Consider the following 17,574-nt stretch of genomic DNA (forward strand, 5'->3'; position numbering starts at 1 on the left):
ACTGTGGTACAGGAGTAGAATGAGGCACCGTGGGGAACGGGGAAAGAATAAACCAGGTTGGGGGAACAGTCAGGATGGGGAACAGTCAGGATGGTAGGGAGAAAGAGAGGTGAGGAAGCGGGGGGGGGGGGGGGGGAGTCCCATTCTCCCAGTACCCTGGGGGCCCTGAGTGGAATCAGTCTATCCGGCTGGGGAGGTTGAATGGAAGGGCCCAGGTCAAGGGTCAGTCTCTGGCATGTAGCTAGATCCCTAGGGAGGCTGAGGAGCCTGAGAAACAGGCTGGAAAAAAAAGTGGCTCCCTTCCCCCTTCCCCAGAGGCTTTTGGGACTGGAGAATAGCTTCCTGTATGGACAACTTTTCTGTCCCTTCTGCTGAGGATGTCTTAACTCTTCTGGTGCTGGTATCAGAGAAGCCCACTGTACTCACTGCTCTTTCACTCTGAGGTGGGGTAAGAGGACATCATTCAAACCCAGAGCTTTTTAGGGTTAGAGAGCCCCCACCCCAAAGGAACGAGGAGCCCAGGCTGAGAAGAAATTACCTTTAAAGTCAGAAAGGAAACATGGTTTGTGTTTCTGTCTGCAACTGGGGTTGTGACCTTGCAGAGTTCCTCAACTTGGCCCTTTGGATGCAGCCTTGGGAAAGCAGGAGGGACACAAGGCAGAGATGTTGGCGCTTAGAGGAGCAGAGGGAGAATACCTGTTGCTTCTCCGTGCCCCAAGACCTCAGATACTGAACTTCAGTGCTCCCCTCTCCAGCTGCCTCTACAAAAGGCAAGAAGCAGCTTGCTTCTTCCACCCCTCAATAGGTAAGCTCAGTGTGTGCAACACCTCACACACCCTGGGTTGTCAATAAGCCAGAGATAAAGACGTACACTAAAATACCTGGGAGGCCTACCTTAACTTCAGCATAGACTGTCTCTTCCCTTCCATGGAGCCTCCCAAGGAGTATTAGATTAGAAGTCAGAACTGGCCTGGATTCGAGTTCTGACCGATATAGTGGTGAAGGCTTTGAACAAACTCCGTGGCTCCTCCGGGCCTCACTTTCACTTAACTGCATATTGGAGATCAGAAATAAAAGCACCTGCCTATGACAGACCCAGATCACCTTTGTCAACCCACAGGGGTAGAGAGCCATGTCATTTCTGTCAGTTGGACCTGGTCCAGAGGTTGGATGCAGCATGGTCTTTCTAAGACAGAGACAGCTTGGCAGCGTGACCTTGGGTAAGTTCTGTGGGTCTCCATTTCCTCACCTGCAAAATGAGGCTCTGCTAACACCTACTGCAAGGGCTGTTGGGAGTGCAAATGAGATAGTACCCTTGGATGGTTGGTTATACAGTGCCTAGTGTTTGGTGAGCTCCATTAATAGCGGCTATTGTTGCCTTCACCTCCCCCCACCACCTCCGGCAGCTCCCTACCCTGCTCTCCCTCCTGCTACCTTCCCTGAGGATAACAGATATGCCCAGGTCCTTACTCTGGCCTCACTGGGATGAAAATATATCTTCCTGAAGCTGGGGCTTCACGGCATCTTAAAGGAGACGGAAGAGTGGGTTGCTGTGAGAGAAAGCCATAGGCTGAGGGTGCTGGGAATTCACCGGAGGAGGGCAGAAGAAGGTCAGAGGCCAATGCTCCCTCTTCCTTTCAGCTGCTGGGGTCGGGTCTCTCATCCCGCTAGGCAGGGAGAGTAGAAACTGAGAGCTCCTTATCAAGTTAGCTTGGAGCCGATGTCTCTGGCTGTCTCTACATATTATCCGACCCATCCATCCGCTCTCCTGCACGCCCTCCCTGCCCCCAGCCCTGCCTGTGCTAACTAGTTAATTGGATCTTGGCTAACCTGGTTATGGACCGAGTCAGCGGGCTCCTCAGCCTCAAGAAGCCGGAGTGGGGGAGGGGGCAGAGCCGTGCATGTGAGTGTGTGAGCATGTGTATCTGTCTAGGAGCCTGTCTCTGAGCTCTTATCTAAGCCTCTAGGGATCCTATAACCCGTGGGCCTTAATCTGCATGCTTCAGAGGAACCCAGAGCACCCAGCTTCACTGAAAGAGTGCAGGTCACGGATCACATGACCCTTCGCTCAAAGCCGACGGGACCCGCTAACAGCCCATCTAGCCTGAAGGCATAAAGATGGAAAGTGTAGATGATTCTCAGTCTCCTCCTCTGTAAAATGGGATTATAAAATTTACCACCTCAGGGGAGTCATTTGTGAAGATCAAAAGGAACAGCGCGCACAGCTGTGCTTGGTGCTTAGTAGGCGCTCTGTGCGTGGTAACTGATCACCTCCACCACCATTAATCAAACTGGGTTCCAGCCAGGTTCCTGGGATCCTGGGGGCTGGGCAGAGGGGTCTGGGGTGGAGGTGGAAATGCTTTCATTCACAGCAGCTTGCAGGTGCTTCCTCTGAGGCAGGACTCCAATCTCCTCAATTGTTTCTTATGCAAATGTTATGCTAATGATCTTGTCATTGTACCCCAGTACCCAGCAAGAGGAGGGTGGGCTATTTCCCCAGGTTTCACTCTGACCAACTATGTCCCTTCCCTTTCCAAAGAGAAGCAGTGTTGATCCACCTAAGAGGCAGTCCTCAGAGCACTGAGCTGTTAGAGCGAAAAACAAAGAAAGGCCTGGGCCTGGGTAGAAAGACAGCCTTATCTAGGCAAGCATCATCAACATCAAAACGGCCTTTGGAAACGTCAGATTCTTCCCCGCCCTGTGCAGACTACTCTTCAATTACGGAGGCCCAGCCCCTGGCCCTCAGGGTGCTGGAACTGGGGAAGGGGTGGGAAGGGGGAGAGGGGAGGAAGGAGGGAGGGAAGGAGGGTAACAGAGAGAGACAGAGACAGAGACAAGACACAGACAGACGGAGACAGAGAAAGGCAGAGACGGAGAGAGAGACAGAAAGAGAGAGGAGAGACAGAAAAGAGAGAAGAGAGACAGAAAAGAGAGAAGAGGGGTTGGGGATTTAGCTCAGTGGTAGAGCACTTGCCTAGCAAGCGCAAGGCCCTGAGTTCGGTCCCCAGCTCCGAAAAAAAAAAAAAAAAAAAAAAAGAAAAGAAAAGAGAGAAGAGTGAGACAGGAAGAGAGAGAGAGAGAGAGAGAGAGAGAGAGAGAGAGAGGAGAGGAGAGAAAGTGAGCTGACAGGCTGTTTCCTAACAAGCTAGTGGCCTTCTTCAAGTTCTCCTTGAGCCAAAGGCCAAGCTCAGGTCAGGAGGGCTCCCAGTAAAGTGGGCAGACATAGTGAAGGGCACGATGGCAGAAGTGCTTGTCCCTTCTTGTTTTCACTTTCTTCCCAGCAAGGTGACTTCACTGTGGTCTTACGTCAGTCCTCAACTGAGACCTGATAATTCCTGCCTCTCCAGGGTACAGTGAGACTTAAGGCCTCAACGTCAGTTAGCCCTAAGTGATGGCCATACTGATAGCAAAGTAAAGGCAGGTGCTGGCTTCTCTGTGGCCCTGTAAGCTCAGACACATAGCTGCTCCCCTTTGCACCTGCAGTTTGATAAGTCCCTTCCCCGTGGCAAGGAAAATGAGGCAATCAAATGGTATGTGCCTCCAACTGGGTGGGCTCAAGTTGGGTCTCCATTAACCTCTCTGCCCTTGGATGCCTGTCCTGACTTCTAACTCCATCCTCTGATTCTGTCCTTCGGATTACAAAAAAACCCCCAAAGGTGCAGGGTGATGCTGCAGGCACAAATTCAGCAGCAGGTGAGGACTGCTAATCAGAAAGATGTGGACACGACCTCATTCCTGGGAACTCTGTGCCTACACTACCAGGCTCTTGCTAAAACACCCAGGCCTGTAAGCCACTTCCTTTTGGCTCCTCCAGTCCCTTTATATATAGAGATTCAATACTAACTCCAGGGCAGACCAAGCCTTTGACACTTAGTAACTGCTCAGTAAGTAAAAAACCAAAACAAAATAAAAGACCCAGATTGGAGGAACCAGAGAGCCATACCTGAAGGCTGTCTAAGAAATGCCAACTTGTACAAGCAGCTAGCTGCTGTAATTAGACCAAGGAGGGCAGTCACTTGTTAATATTGGACTCGTGGCAGGGTTAACAGTCATTGAGGGTAGGGATAATAAAAAGAGAATCACTTCCTGTACCCTTGGGGACTTCCTTCTGAGATGGCCTTCTGAACAGGGCAGATCAGCACCCATGTGCCATGGCTAAGTTAGGGTCCCTGGGAACTGTGGCCTTACTAGTGCCTCAAATGGTCTCTGGCCTGGTGTCCCAGGTAGGATTGTGACCTCTCCTGTTCCTATCTTTCTCCTGGAGCCCCATAACTCCTATGCCCAGTTACCTTATGACGCTCTGTTTATCAACGACTTATTTTCCCCTTAAACCCAAAGCTTCTACACCCCAAGGCAGATTTATCTTCTGCCCATTTTGTACCCACAGAGGCAGAAGCTTCACTGAAAGAGTGCAGGTCATGGATCACATGACCCTTCAGAGAATTCCGGTATGGAGAGGTTGACAGAGAATGAGAAAAAGAGAAAATAGAAAAATAGAAAGGAGAGAGTAACAGAGAAGAGGGTAGCTTCTAAGAGAAGGAGGAGAGGGAGGAGGGAGGGACAGAGAAAGGAAGAAGGAAGGGAGGAAAGGAGGGAAAGAAGGGAGGGGAAGGAAGGAAGGAAGGAGGGAAGAACGGAAGATGACCATTTCTGTCTTCGGAATCACAGAGCATAAGCACGTTCTGCCTGGAAGCTTACAGGTTATCGGAAAAGATGAGGTGGCCAAACCCAGAGCCCTGAACTTCTGTCCCTTGGCTTTGAAACCTTGGCTTATACCTGCTCTCTGGCCTGCCAGCCCAAACCCCTCTCTCCTCACTGGCTGCCTCCCCTTGGCAACCAGTCCCTGAGGACGTACTCCTGGGTACCATCCAGGGGTGGGGGCCGCTCAGGAGCCATGCCAAGCTGGGAAGCACGGCCAGGAAAGAGTCGGCAAAGCAGATGCCGCCCCTCTCCTGCTGCCTTGATTAGAGAAATTGAGATGTTAATAATATTCTGAGATGCAAGGTGCTAATTAAAGTTAATTACTGTTTCCTTGTGAAGTAACCTCTCCTCGTGTTTACCAGGAACAAGGCTGCCAGCCGCTCCCCTGGCTCGTGCCAATCACGATGCCCGCTGCTCAGAGTACCCCACACCCCCACAGGTGCCCTCAGCTGCCCCAGCTCAGCCCAGGCAGACACCAGGAGCTGAGGCTCCCAGGCCCTGCCTCTCACCTAGCCCTGTCAAGTAACACAAAGCCACTTGAGCATGAGTGACCATGTGACCTAGAGACAGGGCAGAGGACCTGGGGCTGTCACCGTGTTCTCCTTCTCCTCTTTTCCTGCAGGGGTCTTGCCTATCTCTTTCCAGCTCATTGACCTGGAGCAAGGTATTTAACCTCTTAGCATGTTTTCTCATGTGTATGTGGGGTTCATAATTCCTACCTCGTATTGCTGTTCTGAGAGTCAAATGGGACAATGCCTGTAAAATGTTTAGCATAACCACATACATGGTTGGATTTAATAAGCACTCAATTAAGGTTAACTGTGATTGTTTTTGTCTGTTAATAATCATCTGCCTTCTAAAACCCTCTGCTGTGTGGTCTGGCTGCAGGACATAAGTGGGTGCCCTGATATATATATATACACACACACACATATACATATATATGTTATACACACACACACACACACACACACACACACACACACACACAGGACAGTTATCCTTCACACCCTTCACACACTGGGCCACCACCCCAGGCACAATGCACATGGGTGCCACTCTCACCTCCCTTTGTGAAGGGCTATCCTTCTCTACTCCATCCTTCTCTATAACCCCTTACTTGGTCTATTTCACTTGAAGAAGTGTCCAACCTCAGTCTGTCTGTGCATACACACACACACACACACACACACACACACACACACACACACACACAAGTTCTCCTGTACCAGACTTCATAGAGCTTTGGGGAAGAAGCCACCCTCTTGGGATCCAGTCAAGTTACCATGACAACTATTGCAGGTGTTCACCTTCAATATCTTCTGCTCCCTCCCCAGAGGATCCCCATCCCAACAGCCATACTAGCCAATTCTGGGGGGAAAGAACACCTTTATGATAAGAATTGCCCAACACCTAGCCTGCACTATCCCTTCTGTCTTCCTGCTGGCTTCTAGTACCTTCCTGGCTGTAGGAAAACCCCTGGCCTTTTCTCCCAGGGAAATATTGGCCAGTTATGCTTAGGCCGCTTCTTAGAAGGGTAAGAGAAGGAGATTTGGGTTGAACATCCAGTCCAGATTTGGGGGTGAATGTGATTTGGAGGGGCACTGAGGGAGCCAGCAGGCCCTGGGAAATCCCTAAGGCTTGGCTACTCCTGATCAACCCCCTCATTCTCCCTGCTGTGGCTCCAGATCCCAACCTCAGGCTTAGCCTTGGTGAGGATAGATCCTATCTGCCATCCTCCTCACCGAAACTCTGGCTTCTAAACCTCTGGAAATCTGGACAACCAAAGTCCAGCTTCTGCTTCCAAATGCTTTCAACCCAAGTCCTTCCTCATTTCCATCTTCTCCCTGAGTGTCTCTCTCAAGCCCCCACCCCACCCATCTTCTTCCTTCTCCCTCCACAGTTCTCTTTTTACAGACCTCCACCCCAACCCCAGTTGTCTTCCTTCTCCCTCCACAGTTCTCTTTTTACAGACCTCCAGTCACTCCCCCCTCTGCTGGCTCCCTCAGTGTTCCTCCAAATCACATTCACCCCCAAATCTGGACCCCACTTTCTTGCTTTAGCTATACAATCCCAAGGTAGATTGCCTTCCTTTTCCTTCCTTTCTTCCTTCCTTAAATAACTTTGGTGGTGGGAGTGGAAAATAACATAAACAAGGTTCTTGCCATCGGTAAGCTTTTATTAGAGTAGGCAGAGACAGAACTTAAACACGTGACAAAGTAATGGCAGATAAAGACACAGGACAAAAGGAGGCCTGGGACCCAAGTAAAAAGGGGCACCTTCAACTTAGATGGATACAAAGTAGGGGGAGGGCGATAAGCAGTTCCCTAGGGCACCGGAGAGGAAGTGGACACTTGGCACAGTCTGTCCCATCACTTACCCTGTTGCTATCCTCCGCTACCAGCTGCTCAGTGAACCATGGCAAGGTGTCAAATCAGGGTGGTCTCCTCCCAACGGTCTGCACCTCTACCCACCATGTTTCCAGCTTTTAATTCACAATGCTCAGGGAATGAAGGGCAAAGGTGCCAACTCCTAGGGAACTTATTTATTTTTCTGTGTTTTTGGTTTTATTGAGACCAGGGTCTCACTATGTAGTTCTGGCTGTCCTAGAACTCGCTGTGTGAGTCAGAATGGACTCAAACTCACAAAGATCCACCTGCCTCTGCTTCCTGAGTGCTGGGGCTAAAGGGGAGCGCCACTACACCCAGCTTTACCTTTTTTGTGTGTCTGTACACATGGGTGCAGTACTCTCAGAGGCCAGGGGAGGGTGCTGGACTCCCCAAATGCTGGAGTCACAGGTGCTGGGAACAGAACTAAAGTCCTCTGCAAGAGCAGCAAGTGCTCTGAACCGCTGAGCCAGCCCTGCAGCCCGCGGGTAAAGTGTTTTAACACAGCCTCCCTGCTACACAAATTCCTACTGCTGCAAATAAAATATGCATGCTTGGGGAGGACTTTAGAAGGATCCTGGGCAGGAAAGGGCTCATGGGGGCAGCTTTCTGTGGGTACATGTTTTTGAGGGTTGGGAGTACAGAGGGCACTGGGCAAGTGGAGTAGGTCCAAGCCAAGTGGAAGAGTCACATGCACACTGGCAAACACAGCCCGGGGACTTTGCCCTTCCCAGTGCTGCAGCACCATGAAATATTCAGGCTTCTGGATACTGCTCATCCTTATTGTCCCCCTCAGCAAGAATACGTCTTCCTTTTCATCATTTATAGTTGTCCCCTTCCCTCCCCTCAGAGGCAGGCAAGGCAGGGGAAAGTGGACCTGAAGCTAGAGAAGTCTTTCTGGTCCTGCGGGTAGGAGGCACAGTCCAAACCCCATCTCACACAGCTATGGCCTCTGAAAGAGGATAGAGTCTGAATGGCCTTAGGAGCCAGAGGAGACACATCTGGGATTAGGATGGGGTCATTTTGCTTCCCATGGATGAAGAAGCTTCAAGAGAAGAATGATGTTCCTGAAGGACTCTAGAGAAAAAGAGTCTGGACTGACCATAAAACTTGCCACTTATTCACATATGTATGCATGCATATGTGTGTGTGTGTATGCTCTTTCTGTGTATGCATCTGTATGTATATATGTTATCTATGTATGTGTATAGTATGTGTGTATGCTCTTTCTGTGTATGCATGTGTATGTATATATGTTATCTATGTATGTGTGTAGAATGTGTGTATATGTATGTTATCTATATACATATGTGTGTGTATATGTATGTTATCTATGTATGTATGTACACATGCGTGTATGTATATATGTATGTATAGTGTATATGTATGTATGTGTGTATGTATTTGAGACTGGGTGTTCCTACGTGACTCTGGCTGTCTTAAAACTTACTATGCAGACCAGACTGGCCTCAAACTCACAAGAGATCTGCCTCCCTCTGCTTTCCAAGTGACAGAACTAAAGGTGTGAACCATTATGCCTGGCTATCTATTTAATTTTTTTGAGACACCATCTTACTCTCTTACCCAGACTAGTCTTGAAATCACTATGCAGCCCTGTGGTTGTTCTGAACTTAATGTCAATCCTCCTGCCTCAGCCTCCCAAGGGTTTCACCAGGTCCAGCCTAAAGCTACCACTTCTCAAGCTCTCACTGAGCCTTTACTTAGCAGATTGTATGCACCAGCACCTTAAATCCACAAGACAAATCTCTGCTTTATGATCCCCATTTTGGCTAGGGAAACCGATACTCACAGAGGTTAAGTAACTCCCCCAAGGCAATCAGACAGACAGTCCAGTACCAGGTTGAATACTCACAGGTCTATTCTCCTTGATAACCTCCCTAGAGGTGAGAAGGCTTAGAAAGGGGAAAGTCTTGGTCCTTCTATCTGTTGTTCCTGCCAGCTTGGAGTATTCTGTCAAGCCAGCTTCTGCTCTGTCCCCTCAAGATCCCTCTCCTTCTCCATGTCCCAGTAGACCACCTCCCACTTATGATTCCCCAGTACTTTATCTGTTCACTAAATAAAACTTATAATGGGGAGACAAAGGCAAGAGATCTTGAGGAAGGAAAAGAGGGAAAGGGATAGGCTCAGGGACCTAAGACAGACCCAGAAAGAATGAAGAGAATAGAGACACAAGGAGATGGAGATGGGAGGGAAGCACAGGGTGGAGAAGGAAGCAGGAAGAGGGTGCGCTATGACAGCCGGAAGGATAGAGGTGGGTGACTCCCAACCTGGACTGATAGAGGATCTCATCCAGAAGTCCCATCCCCACCCCTTCTGACTCCACCCACCCTCTCCCCATTATTTCCTTCCCCTCCCCCAACATCTTCTGTAGAACAATTCTAATTAGACTAAGTGACTAAGAGGTGGTTTCAGCCTGAACAGCCAATTAGGTCAGGAATAAGGAGAAATAGCTCCCCCAAGTCTTTCACCCCAACCTACCCGCCTTATCTGCCATTTACCCAGAAGGAATGGTCTCATCCCAAGACTCCACGCTGTCATTCAAGTTCCCTCATTTATGCTCCTTCTTTCAGTGCCCAGGAGCAACACTACCTGCCCCCCACCCCTGCTCCCAAGCCCACGCTCAGTCTTCTAACCCAACCCCTCTTTCTCAGGACCCGAATCCTCTCAGTCTTCCTGGCAAATGGATACAAAGCAAGGGTAGGGGTCTCTCCGAAAGGCCATCTTCCAAAATCTTTTTTTCCTCCTGACGTTTCTCTTCTCATTCTCTTCCCACACCTTCTCTCTTCTTCCTCTGGCACTTATTTCTAACATCCATGGACCAGGCCTCCCAGTTGCTATGGAGACGCAGTGTGCAGCTGGATGGTGTGTGTGTGCGAGGAGCTGTATGCACTTTGCAGGAGGGGAGGGTGGCTCTGTGGGAAATGCATCAGTGTGTAGGAAACATTCTTCAAGGGGAAATTAGACAGGGATCCAGGTCATCTCCCTGAAGTGTGACTGTACTAGGGGGACACTCTGGAGGGCCTAAACCTTTAAACAATAGATATTCTCCTCTGGGAACACTGTCCCCCAGGTCAGATACTCAAGTCTATCTATCTAGTCTAGGCATTGGACAGGCTGACTCTGGAGGGACCAAAGCTGCCCCTGTAGCCTAAGGAGAAGACCAGGAAAAGATTAGCAGTGGACCAAGCTCAACTGATCTAGCGTTAACTCCCCCTAGAATTGGGGGAGGCAGTTGTATAACAGCTGAGCAGATGGGCTGACTGAAAAAAAAAACAAAAAACAAGTTCCCCAATACCATTCCAGTGAATGGCAGAGGAGGGTGTCAGCAAGCTGGACACTGGGGACACTGTTCTCTTCTATTCATTTCCCCTGTATTTAGAGAGGTCTTCATGAAGCTTAGCATCTTCCTGGAATTCATGAGGAAGGTGACCTCCCACTTCAGACCCTTTGCAAGCAGCAGCTCCTAGCACCTGAATGTTCTCCCTAAGGGGCGGAGTTTGGAATTTCTCAACCACCACCACCACAACAAAGCTTCCAGGCTACACTGAATAAAGCAGGCCCTACCCCTATGCCACCTCCAGCGGTCTTTCTTCCTGTCCCCGCTGCTTCCTTCCCAGCACTTAAGCACAATCTATAATTATCTCATTTGTTTGTTTGTTTGTTTGTTTGTCGTCTGTCTTCTCAGTTGGAATGGAAGCTCCAGAGGAGAGAGTAAGGATGTTGCCAGTAAGCACCTGGCGCCCAGCCTTCCACAGGCTATAAAATAAAAGCAGACAAAGACTTCACTGACCCTTATGATCACTCTGTTACCAGCCCCATTTTATAGATGAAGAAACTGAGGCCGTCACCTGCCCCAAGCCAGGTCACCTGGAGTTGTACAGGCAACTTTCTGCTACTATGATGTTCACAAGTGACAGAAGGACTATCTTAACCAACCTGAAATAAACCAGGTTCCTCTTCCTGTCTTTCTGCCTGTGTGACTTTACTCCCAGCCCAGACATCCCCAGAGAAAGTTGGGGTATGGAAGGAAGGAATCCAGAACCCATGAAAATGTAAATCTGACCTTTTCTCTCAGAGGCGAGGACTCCTTCTATGGCCCTCTCCTCCCCCCAGCTCTGAGATGGAGGAGCAGGTCCTTCTAGTCCTGGCTTGTATTTCTGCTCCACCGCTCTTGATTTTCCAGACCACCCTATCTACTCCACCCCAGGCACTCACATACAGGACTTGCTGTGCCTGCACTGCACAGGCCCAACCCTCCCATCCCCACCCCTGCCCCTGTGAGCTTTCAGTCATTATTTTACCAACCGTTCAAGAAAGCCTTCTTGCCTCTGGAGGAGGCAACCCCTTTGGTTCTTGAGCCAGAATTTCAGGCTCAAGTCTCGGCTGAACACAAGATGTGTTCATTGTTTACCTGTCTTTACTTTTCACAGAGATCATGTGTCATTCTTGGGGTGTCCCAGTATCTAGAGTTTTGTTTTGTTTTTTTTTTTTTTGAGCTGGGGGCCGAACCCAGGGCTTTGCGCTTTCTAGGTAAGCGCTCTACCACTGAGCTAAATCCCCAGCCCCGGTGTCCCAGTATCTAGTTCTTGACTGGTAAGAGGGAGAGGCTCAGGAAATGTTTGTAGAATTAGTAAGTGAACCAGGGTCAGGATTCGGGTACCCAGCTGGCCACACCCCATCTTCTTCAACTTCCTTGACCTTTCCTTGGCATGCTCCCCCCTTGGTCTTAACTACCTTCCACACTGCCTCCTCATCGTGGAGGAACCATAACCACGGCCACTGGTAGAGGGGAGGGCTTATGAGTCTGTAGCTGGGGTACAGGGGGGTTGACTGGCTTGCAGACTCGGCCAGGGAGCTGACCTAATCCTGTGGACTCAAGGCTGCCAAGAACTTTGCCTCCCTCATCTCCATTCCCACTCCTACCAATGTGCCACATTTCGGAGTGCATGATCCAGCTGTGTCTTCATGACATCCTCTCTTACTTCCCCCATCCATTCTCACCTTTCAACATACAGCTAGCTACAGGTCATTTCAAAAGTACCAGAGACTTGGAGTGAGACTCTAGACCCCATCATGCTGTGCCTGTAGGAATGGATGAAGGGGAACCAGAGACCAAGGCCCTCCCCCAACCCCCGGCCCCCGCCAGCGTCCCCGTCCCCTAGTCAATCCGGGTTTACACCGTGGCTCATCCAGGATTAGTCCCTGTGCTCAACTAATCCCGGTGGCTGGGTGGACCCAGAGTCCGAGGCCCTGAAAGCGCAGGCCCCGCAGGGAGCGCGTAGGCGGAGCGGAAACGAGCCGGGATAGGCGAGGAGGCGCGTCCGCGAAGGCGGGGCTGGGAACAGGCCGATCCTGTATCAGTTCCTCGACCTCTCTCCAGCCAGTTTAGCTGGGAGCTGGACAGAGGAGGCCAGGCCGCTCCAGTATTACGGAAAGGGGAGGAGAACGCAGTCGGAGCCCAGGACAGAGACCTTGTCTGTCCCCTTCCCCAAAATCAACTTCCAACCCTCGTTCTTGAGCGTGGGAGGAAGCGCCAGACACACAGATGCTTCCCGCCCCTCACCCCCCCATCCAGTTCCGCAATCCCTACTCATTGCCAAAGGAGCGGGAAGTGATACACCAGGGAACGACACAAGGGCCCCAGCTCCCACCCTCAAATCCCTGTAGGGTTTCCCCACTGAAGAAGGTAATAGAGCACCGTCCTCCCAGAGAGGCCCTCCGTCCCTGACCTACACCTGAGCTCAGGGCGGATGGGGTGCACAGAGAGCAGATAGATGTCACTTTGAGGTGCACGAACCAGGTGTTTTACTCGCTTGAATTCCCCCCCCCCCCCCGCCTACAACCCCTGAGGGCGTCATTGATCCCAGTGTGGGTCTCTCTCACTCGTCCCCCTAGCTCAAGGCATCTACCCAAGAATAGCTCTATTCTCCCACGGCTATTCACCCGAGGGACTGGAAGAAGCGGAGTGGGGTCCGGTTTTCACACTTTTATTGTAAAGCTCGGGAATAATTACACGGGTCTTTCATTGACAGCTCAGCAAACAAACCGGAAACGAACCGAACCGGAGGGGGTAGGGGCGGTGCCTGCGCATGCTCGCGGCGAGGGGAGGGAGGTCAGAGAAAGAGAAAGACAGAAAAGACAGAAATCATTACAAATCAACGGGATTGTGCTCGCAGCGCCGGGGGTGGGGATGGTGTGGGGGCGGGGCCCTTCCCGGGAGGAGCGAGGCGGTGGGAAGTGGCACGAACCCAGAGAAACACGACCCCGAAGTGGGCAACTGACGCGCCCAAACCCCCCCTCCCCAACCCTCCCACCCGACACACGAGAGAGACACGGCCCCCCTCCCCACTCAGATAACCCGAGGAGACACAGTCTCCCCTCCCCATGGGCAGACATACCCGCCCTGGAATCCCCTTCGGCGAGACGCCCCCCCCCCTCCCAGAGAAGTCTCACAAGGAGATACTCCCCTAAGAGACTTTCTCTTGGTCAACACAAGCCCTCCCAACACCGGAGACAGCCCCCACCCAGGGAAGAAATGGCTCCAGGGGGCCGCGCTCTGGAGAGAGTGGTATCCTAGAGCCCCTAGGAGAAAAGACAATTCAGAGATGCTCGGCCTCATTCCTAGTGCTGCAGGGCAGACACTCCCATCTGAGAGATGGAGGTCAGAGACTTCTCTTCCAGGGAGCTTCAGAGACAGCTCTTGCCTGGAAAGAGAGCCGGCCCAAGACTGACTTGTCTTAGGTACTCCCAGGAACCCTGGGAGGCAAACAGGCTCCCCAGAGAGCCTGGGTAGGGAAGGGAGACATGTTCCCGTGGCCCCCGGTGGGAAACCATGTCCCCAGAGACTCCCAAGGGGAGATATAAGGAGTAGGGAGCCCCCAGGTTCAGGATGCCTAGAAACAGCTCCCCTCCTGATGTGAGAGATGCTTCTTCGGGGACCCTAGGAAATGTGTCCCCACATACCCTTCCCCTACTAACAGACATGCTCTGAAGTAGAGAGATGGGGACCAACTTGGTCCCCTCTAGGAAGACACTGACTGGGTCAGGCTGGGTTTGAGGGGGGTCTCCTCTGGCCAAATGTCGCCTATTGGTACATAAAACTGTACGCGACACAAGGCATTGGGGAGGGATCTCACAGACCTAGGACCAACAAAGCTAGTCTCTAGTGCTGTCACCCACCCCCTGCCCACCTTTGGTTTCACCTCTTGAGTGCCCAGGTGGTGACAGACTCAGTACCCTTACCCCAACCAGGGGGTCAGGGCCCTGCCTTGCCTGTGGAAGGACTTCTGCTCTGTGCTTCTGAGCCCTCCCAGCCATCTAGGCTACCCCCTTCCTTCTGGCTTCTCCATTGTGCAAAATGTTCCTCTGCCCTCCCGCTCAGTGCTCAGGAGTCTCCAAGGCCAGGTCAGGGTACCCAAGCTACCAGGGGCTTCCAGTGGGAGTCCTACTGACCCCAGGGACGCCTCTTGGCTGGATTCCCCTCCCCACTGAGCAGACGGGCCTCATACAATCTTTTTGTCCTGATCCTAACCTTTAGGACCCAGGACAGCCCCCCCAGGCCACTGCCCCACTAGCCGGGCACCTCAATGCTACCAGCTCTGCCACTATTGCACCTGCCCCATTTGTGCAGGGGAAAGGGATTGTGTCTTTAACAAGCCCCTGGCCCACTTTCTGGGCCTCCCCCAGGGATGGGAGCCTTTGGCCAACCCCTAGACCTGGCTGTTGTCACCTTAGCCACCCTACCCCACTGCCCTCCATAGAAGGGCTGTAGATGCCAGGGCCACCACCCTAACAGTGCATTCCAGCACTGTTACCCCAAACACAAGTGGGGGGAAAGGAGGAGGCAGATAATAGGGTGATTCTACAGTCCCTGGCTTTTCTGGGGATGGGAGTAGGGTCTCTGGGGTTACAGGAGTCAAGACTCCAGCAGCACAGCTCCCAAAGGCACCAGACAACCCAGCAGCCTGTCCACCCCTTCCACAATGGGCCACCGTCCCCAAGCTTAGACTAAGTCAAGTGGGAACCATACCTGAGTCTCCAGCCTCCCAGCCTAGGCCCTTGGAGAGCTGGAGAGGTAGGGGCCAAGGCAGTGGGGGCTTCTGGAAGGAAGAGAGGCTATGAGATGGCCACAGTGGGAGACGGGGGGCTCTGCAGGATACCCCTCACACCTTGGCCCCCCGAGGTGAAGAAACACCCCCACCTCATCATGGCTGACTGGGCTTCTCTGCCCCCTAACCTCCCCACCCCCTCCCCCTGGGACCCCTGACCCTGGTAAAAGGGAAGCCCAACTGGAAGAAGGGGCCTGGAGCCCAGGGTGCCCTGAGGCAGCCCTTCCCACCCCCTGAGATCAAGGCAATGGTGGTTTTACAGGCTGACGGGTCAGTCATGGCAGGGGCTGGGGGTTGGAGGGCAGGGGGGAGGCAAGGTCCCCCATATAGGAGGCAGCAGCCAGCCACCTCCTGAGCAAACTTTCCTGCTCCCAACTCACCCAACCAGGCCAGAGGCACAGTCATCCCATCCCTGTCCAGCTGCACCCCCCACAGCCTCAGGGCCCCTCTTGTGATGCTCATCTGGGTGTGGGAGGCCAGTCTGAGCGGGGATCCCCCCCCCAGGGCACAGCGCAACAGTTCCAAAAAAATAGAGATTTGTATTTTTAAAAAAAAAAATTAAATAAAAGCCCAGCTCTGCTGATAGGCGAATGTTACCCCCGTCCCCACCCCCACCCACCCTTTGTTTCCTTGGCCTGCACCCCATCCTTCCACAGCCCCAGGGGTATTTACAACATGGAACAATAGAGGCCTGGGGGGGCACTGGGGCAGGGAGGAGGGGCACAGGGCAGGCCCCCCCAGAGGGGCCCCCCCAAGACAACACAACATCAACAAGAAAAGTTGCAAATCAGGCAGAAGTGGGGGACATCATTCCAAGGTCCTTATATACAGACACCGCAAGACCAGCAGGGAAGGGGGTGCCCAGGTGGGATCAGGCATGAGCCTATGACAGGCAGGTGGGCCAGCCCAGGAGCAGTACTGGAAGAGGCCTTCACAGCACTCTCACCCAAATCCCCACCCCCACCTTTGGTAACAACAGCCCTTCAGAGAGCCCCGGTGGTGGAAAGTTTCCTTTGAGCATTCCCGGGGAGTAAGTCCCCAGGTTTACCCAGCTGCAAGGCTACACTGCCCTGGTCAGCCATACAGGAAACAATGATTTAAAGTGTGCTGCCCACTCTTGACTCCACCGTCTGCCCAAAGCAAGGGGGTGCTCCCCAGAAGTAGATGGAAGGGAGCCCAGTCATTGCAGAGGAGCCCTCAAGGGCATCCACTGGGTGGAGCCCCATAGTGGGGGGAAGAAGGGGCTCCTCGGGGCTAAGGGGTAGGAATGGGGGAAAGGACTTGGACCCTGCATGGGGGCAAGGGCCAACGTGGTCTTGAAGCCAGTACTCCCACAGATCGGGCCCTGGCCACAGAGTCCACGCTGGAGGGAAGGAGTGGGGCCCTGGAATAGACCCAGTTGGGAGCTGGCCGGCGACTGGGGGAGGGGTGGCCGCCGGCCAGAAGGGGGCTCACAGGTAGATCTCACGCTTGGCGGATGTCTGGGCAGATGCCGGTGTGGCTGTGGGTGGGAAGTCCGAGGTCTGGGTCAAGGGAATTTCCTCCAAGGTGGCCGAGTCCTTGCAGGAGTCATGGCTACTGTGGGAGAAGGCACTGTAGGAGGGCAGGAGGCGCACGGGGGCCGTTTTGGTGTTCCGGTCTTCCGGGGGGCTGGGGCTTCCGGCGCCCGCAGGCTCCTGCCCTCCTCGGTCCTGGTAAGGCACGAAGGTGGAGAGTTTGAGGGCGCTGCTCTTGGTCCGGCGGCTGGGAGACGACTGGCCAGGCATCCAGCATGTGTCAGAGTGACCAAACTCGCTGCACTCCCGGGTACATGTGCCCGTCATGGCGACGTCGGGCAAAGGGCGGAGGTCTGCAGGAGAGCAAGAGCAGCCATTAGGGATAGCAACCTCAAAAAGCTCAGCTCCGTGGCCTCTCATTATCATACACATTCTACTTCTGAACTGAAGTGCGGTTGCTCCTGCCCAACGAGCTCAGAAGCACACACCCCTCAGGCAAGCACAGCGTTCCTTAGCCACCTGTGGCCCGCTGTCACTATTCTGCTCTAGGTCAGTCCTCCCACCCGCCTTAAGCAGGTGCTATTCTTTCAGCCTTACCTACTCTCCAGCACTCTTCTCTCACACCACACACACCAAATCTGCCTTCAGACAGGTGCACAAACAGCTCATCTGCAAAGCCTCACCTGTCTCCAGACAGGTTCAGTCATGGAATTCCACTTTCAGACAGGATTAAGGAAACCCCATTGTAATTTAGAGCCTCACCCCACACACACATACAGAGTCATGGTTATACAAATCTACTCCATCAGACACCTCTATCCCCAGACAAAGACTGCACATACCTTCCAAGTCCCCTCAAGT

The 17,574-nt window shown here is 52.6% G+C and overlaps 1 protein-coding gene and 1 long non-coding RNA gene across 6 annotated transcripts in view; one reads left to right on the forward strand and one right to left on the reverse strand.

Annotated features, from left to right (window-relative positions):
- Positions 1-90: 90 nt before the first annotated feature.
- Positions 91-2,889, forward strand: LOC134482932 (uncharacterized). Its single transcript, XR_010059677.1, has 2 exons — positions 91-805; positions 1,121-2,889. It is a non-coding gene; the product is annotated as an uncharacterized LOC134482932 (long non-coding RNA).
- Positions 2,890-6,862: 3,973 nt separating this feature from the next.
- The window catches only part of Pcdh1 (protocadherin 1), a 32,675-nt gene continuing 21,963 nt past the window's right edge, over positions 6,863-17,574 (reverse strand). For 3 of the 5 annotated variants that reach the window (XM_039097355.2, XM_039097353.2, XM_039097356.2), the window contains exon 5: positions 13,081-17,066. In XM_039097355.2, coding sequence (XP_038953283.1) covers positions 16,669-17,066 — 398 coding nt within the window. In that variant the 3' untranslated portion in view covers positions 13,081-16,668. 5 annotated transcript variants of the gene reach the window in all.

The sequence above is a fragment of the Rattus norvegicus genome, chromosome 18, assembly GCF_036323735.1.
Source record: "Rattus norvegicus strain BN/NHsdMcwi chromosome 18, GRCr8, whole genome shotgun sequence".
In the NCBI taxonomy this organism is placed as follows: Eukaryota; Metazoa; Chordata; class Mammalia; order Rodentia; family Muridae; genus Rattus; species Rattus norvegicus.